The sequence below is a fragment of the Alosa alosa genome, chromosome 7, assembly GCF_017589495.1.
Source record: "Alosa alosa isolate M-15738 ecotype Scorff River chromosome 7, AALO_Geno_1.1, whole genome shotgun sequence".
NCBI lineage: Eukaryota > Metazoa > Chordata > Actinopteri > Clupeiformes > Clupeidae > Alosa > Alosa alosa.
Genome location: NC_063195.1, coordinates 30834535 through 30840609, shown reverse-complemented (window position 1 = coordinate 30840609; position 6075 = coordinate 30834535). Strand labels below are relative to the sequence as shown.

The window sequence follows — 6075 nt, the reverse complement described above, 5'->3', positions numbered from 1 at the left end:
ACGTGTCTATCTAAACAGAAAGTTCGCTCTATACTCGATGGAGAAGGCCCAGTCCGACAACAAAAGCAAATGGAGTGTTAATTCTTTCTGCTCACTCTCTCCACCAGCGCACGTTTAGCCCCGATGTTCGGTGTTAAGACAACGGGCCTGTCTGCCAAAGAAGGACACGCAGAAACGGAGGCTGTTTATTAAACAGGTTTGCTGCCAGTTGCGAACAGCATGGACTTTATTGCTCATCTCTGCAGGGCTACAGGAGACTGGTTCTCCTCAATGGGACTTTATGTACAAGTGTGTGTGTGTGAGAGAGAGAGAGAGAGAAAGCATACAAAACAGCCACGTGAGACTGACATACTGTAGTAATAAATACAAAATGAGTCCAATGGAAACCAAAATGATTAAAATAAAAAAAAAAAAAAAGATTCAGATGGCTTGACATGGAAGGGTTTTGTCACTTAAAAACGAGTCCAGAACACATTTACATAAGCGCAGCAAAAACCAACGTATCACACAACAAACATTCAAAAACAATAAAATAAAAAAAGACTCATAGTGTGTTGCAATTCTAGCTAACTGCACCAGTTAGCCTTTAGATAACAGATACATTTGCCATGCTACAGAGGACGCATTTGCATTACCCAAAAACTGACTTTTGATACGCAACAAAATCACCCAATCGGCGATGACGCACAATGAAGACTTATGATTACGGCTAACTGTTAAAAGCACAAAAGCTGTATGTGTGTATTGGACATGTTAATGTGTTATAGTAACTATACAAAAGTCAGTAAATATCGAAGTTGCCCCTTATTGCTGAGCAACTTAAGTCTCTGTGTGCAAAACATGTATGTATATAGGATGTTTTTTTCTCGCTTTTTTTGCATTTTTCTTCTTTTTAAGATAAATTAAAAGTAAGTCTGGATCTGCATATGAACAATAATGTATACTGTACAAAGCACCATTTCATGATAACTCAATTTGCATGATCAAGAGGTTATAGCTGAACTCTAGGAAGGCAAGAGGGGAAAATTGGGCTCTTCTCTTCCTTGCAATGCAAATATCAAGAACAGTCCATGGTCATTGATTGCTATAGACAGGCAGTTACAAAAGAACAAACCAAAGGGGGCGCTGCAGAGAAATGAGAATGCAAATAAATAAAAGCAGGTACAAAACGTCCCTATACATGCATGTGCGGGACTCTCATGAGCGGAGGGATCCGACTTCAGAACACGTGTGGTTTTGGGGGGCTGAATGTCGGACCTGTTGGCCTGGCGTACTCGTCTCGGAAGCCCATGAAGTTGCGTGAATATGGGGTTCAGTCTCATCCAACACACTGGGGCAGAGCAGGGCTTTTTCACTTAAGAGTCCAAACCTGTTTAGATGCCATGAGGAGTTTAAGGAGATGGGGCAACAACACAAAAAGAAGAAAAAAAAGAGAAAGAAATTCAGTCCTCCGTGAGCTTAGAAACCAGGCTGAGTTGTCCATGCGTTCTCTATAGGGAGGGCATTGTCACAGGACAGACTGGCCAATTCCCTTCACACACCAAGGAAGACATGCAACCAGAGCTGAGGACTCATTCTACTGTCATTACAAACAAGCTTCACACAAGCAAGAAATCAAAAATATCTCTAAAAGCCATCACCTGAGTATGTAGCGTGAGGTCTGTGTAATATACTAAGACAGAATAGACAAGCCATATACAAAATATATATGTATTTGTACATATATACTCTAAATGACAGGTATATATATAGACATAGATATATATCCAAGTATATTTCCAATGCAAGATAACAGGGATAAATTCCGGCATCAGGTCGTATTTTGAATGAATATGCGCATCTCCTGTCTGCCAAGTTTCTAAAGTGCTCAAGAGTTGCAAGGAAAAAACAAACAAACAAACAATCGAACAAAAAAACAACACAAATTTCTGCCCTTTAAACTGGGATGTCACATAGAACAAAATAATCCCATTCGTTTTAAAGAGAAGAGGCTTTTTCGTTTTGTTTTAACGGGGCGGGAGACTGATCATTTCCTAAAGCTGGTCAGAAGCCCCTCCCTTGAGTGTGGTTTATCTCTGCATAGTTGGGGCGAACCTTCCGGCAGGGACCTTCAGCAACAGTCTGGCTAGCTAGCACAAAAAAGTGGTCACACTCATCCACAAACACACACACACACACATCCACAAACACTCATCCACAAACACACACACTCATCCACAAACATACACACACATCCACAAACACACACTCATCCACAAACACACACACTCATCCACAAACATCCACAAAAACACACACACACTTTGATGAGGGGCTACAAGGGGGTGGAAGAAAACGCACATCTAATTTCACTCCATTTTACATTTCATCTGGACAGACCACTTAGGGCCATCCACCACAGCTCATACGGGCTCATATACTTTTGCAATACACATTCTCGCTCGCAACATCCAGACCCTTTGGAGAGACAACATGCTATCACAACACACAAGCTAAGTACAAGACGGCCAAGATGGCGGCCTAAACCCCCATACTGTGCCTGAAGCCCAGGACCACTCCAATCCCACAAATCCAGAAGAGAAGCATCACTGTCAAACCTCGATGGCAAGGTCTCGACAACTTTGTTGGATAGCAGCTACATTTGTTGACTATGCGGCGGTCTTAAGCCCTCAGAGCCTACAGCCCTAAACTTTAAGATCCAGCATGCGGATCTCCGACTCTCACTTCATTGTTCTGGGGGTCACTTGGCTACGCTCATCTGGACACCACGATGGCCGTGCTGCTGCTCGGCGTCATTTTCAGCGGTCCAGAAGGAGTGAGCTGAGTTAGGGCTTCAAACCTCTCTCAACCTTCACTCTACACTCCCAATAAACACACACACACGTTGGATACTACATGATCTATAATGGCATAAAACAACTGAAAAAAAAAAAAAGAAAATTAAAATATTATTTCCTCCTATGCAAGAATTGGCAGATCTCAGTAGGACTTTTGAGATTAGATACATGATGTATCATGTTTTCTTTGGGCAAGAATGACGGCAGTATGGCTCTTCTGGCCTCTCTTGGACACAGCAAACTTTTCCATGTGTCTGTATATGTGTGTGTATACATATGTATGTGTGTGTATACATAGGTGTGTGTGTGTGTGTGTGTGTGTGTGTGTGTGTGCATGCATGTATATGATGTGTGCAGAGGATATGACATCATCTGGTCCTCAGCTGGACTGTTGTAGAGGCCGGTGGTGACACTGATAATGCCCCATGAGGTCATGTTCACCTCCCCGGCCAGGGCACGTGGTGTGTGAGCAAGGACAACCGCAGTGCACTGAGCGCGCGCACACACACACACACACGGCTTACGAGAACCAGGCTTATCTGAGGACCTGTCTGGGCAACCCTGCAATCAGCAGGAGGGACTAATCACCGAGTTCACATGTAGTCCAAGACTGGCTAAAATTACATATATATATATATATATATGTGTGTGTGTGTGTGTGTGTCTTTTCCCACCTTGATTTCTTGTAAGACTCAAAGATCTATTCTCACACACAGACGCAAGACCTGGGCATATAGGTATAGATTTAGAGGCGGTTTTAGATATTGTCTCCCTAAGACAACAACCAAAATAAAACAAATACATTTATATATATATATATATATATATATATATATATATATATATATGTAACGGTGCTTTCCCTTAAAAATATTCCCACTAAAATATTTCAATTATCCAGCACAGACCAAAGACAAAACCAACAGAAAAAAAGCGTACAAAAAGAAAATGTGATTCTTGCAGGTTTTCAAGGTTCAGAAATAAAATCAAGTCCTTAGCAGCTAAGACATTTAAAAATAAAAATAAAATAAACAGAAAACATCATCTAAATATAGGAAGAACAGAGCAAACACTCCCATTCACACACAAACAAACAAAACAAAACAAAACTAATAAAAATAAAAATAATAATAAAAGATAAAAACAGGTGGGTGAATAGGCGAGAGTGTTCTTGTGTGGCGAGCCTGCCGGTCCTCTCGTCTGGGAGGTGGCCACTGCTGCGGGAGAGGCTCCCGGCGGGGGCAGTTGTTCCAGGGGATGGCTGAGGGGGCTGCTAGCTCTGTGGAAGGGGTCACTCCGAGAACCAGACTGCCCTCTCTGTCCATCTCTCTCCTCCACCACCGCCGCCTCGCCCTGCCTGTCCATCGGTCTGTCTGTCTGCCTGTTTGTGTGTGTCGCTCTCGTCTGCCCGCTCAGTCACTCCACGGCGAAGCCGCACGTCTCCTCGATGGCCGTCAGCAGCTTGTCGTACAGCTTGTCATAGTGCTCGTACGGGGGAATGTCGATGCGGTTGAAGCTGGAGGATGAGGAGAGGAGGAGGAGAAAGATAGATGGAAGAGAGAAATGTTTTAATCAATTGTTTTAAGTTTGTAATTGTTTTAAATCCTTTTGCTGACCAAAATTCATTACACTGACTTATTGCAATACAGTGGGCATGGCAGGCTATGATTGATTGTGATTGGTTGTATTTTCTTTTCTTGTGTCTTAGACATAACTAATGACTAAAGGACAGCAGTTGAAAATGAGTCATTTAAACAGATGACAATATTCACCACGGATATTACATTGTCCCAAAGCACATTTATCAGAGTGGTATTTTGACACTTGCCAATAAGAGGAATGATTACGGCTTTCAGTAAATCTGTGGAACTATTGTGATATTTATGTTAGGTCACATGGCCTAGACCTACTACAGACATATGAACAGCTTGGACCAGCCAGTCCGGTCTACTCCCTTCCAGCAGACCCGATCTTACTGAAGGGAAGGTTACCATAGTGTTGTGTCAGAGCGAACATGGGTGTGTGTGTGTGTGTGTGTGTCTACGTGTGTGTACGTGTGTGTACGTGTGTGTGGGAGGCAGACATGACTCACCAGGTATGGGCCTTGGGCAGGTTGTTGGTGTTCGCATCAATCTGATGGATGGTGAACTGCCTTGGTCCTGCAGCCCCTGGAGACGAAAGCACACACACACACACAGACATAAACGCCATGACCATGGTCTCTGCCTTTCTCACACACACACACACACACACACACACACACACACACACACACACACACACACACACACACACACACACACACACCTCTGCTCCTCTTACTCTAATAGAACACACAGAATCATGCATCAACACAGACCTCAAACATCCGAACCATCCAATGTCACTCTCTCACACACACACACAAAGTTGATATTATACGCCTGGACAGTGTCCAGTCTCTTGAGCCTTCCACAAACATCTGAGCGCCTGTATATTTTCCCAGAGACAGACAGACATAGAAATCTAGATGTATATGTCGCCTCCACTATGGTTTAAGAGAGCTGACACTCGTGGACCATGACAGACAGCACAGGCCCTCATTGTACTCCCTGTGTGTGTGTGTGTGTGTGTGTGTGTGTGTTTCTGTTTCTGTGTGTGTGTGTGTGTGTGTGTGTGTGTGTGTGTGTGTCACCACAGGACAGTCAGACTGTCTGGGTTGCTCAGTGGAAAGCCACTGACCTCAACCACAGCTAAGTCCGAGTCACTGCAGGATAATCCTGGGATATCGATGTGCACGCAAACGACACACACACACACACACACACACACAGCCACTTTCTGTCTCCCTTACACAGCAGAGGGAGATGATGAGTGGAGTCCCAGTAAATCGTCTCACTCAGACAGTCAGACACACTCAGACACTGTGGCTTTGGGTCAAACTTACACACACTCACCTTACACAACCCTGACCACACGCGCGCGCGCGCACACGCACACACACACACACACACACACACACACACACACACACACACACACACACACACACACACACACACACACACACACACACACACACTGCAGAGCTAATAAGAACAGGTACATTCATTCTGTTCAGAGGCCATCAGTCACATAGACAGTAGAGACATTCACAAACACGGCTTAAACGATCACACACCCACATCAAAACATGCATCAAGCTGCCACATCAAGAGGTCATGCAGTCCCAGGCCTTTAATGTGCACAAAACAAAGTC

The 6075-nt window shown here is 44.0% G+C and overlaps 1 protein-coding gene across 4 annotated transcripts in view; it reads right to left on the bottom strand.

The window, feature by feature from the left end:
• Positions 1–3696: 3696 nt before the first annotated feature.
• Positions 3697–6075, bottom strand: part of LOC125297217 (E3 ubiquitin-protein ligase SMURF2-like) — a 65968-nt gene continuing 63589 nt past the window's right edge. For all 4 annotated transcript variants that reach the window (XM_048247415.1, XM_048247417.1, XM_048247416.1 and 1 more), the window contains 2 exons: positions 4930–5005; positions 3697–4353 (listed from right to left, as the gene is read on the bottom strand). In XM_048247415.1, coding sequence (XP_048103372.1) covers positions 4254–4353; positions 4930–5005 — 176 coding nt within the window. In that variant the 3' untranslated portion in view covers positions 3697–4253. The remainder of the gene's footprint in view (positions 4354–4929; positions 5006–6075) is intronic.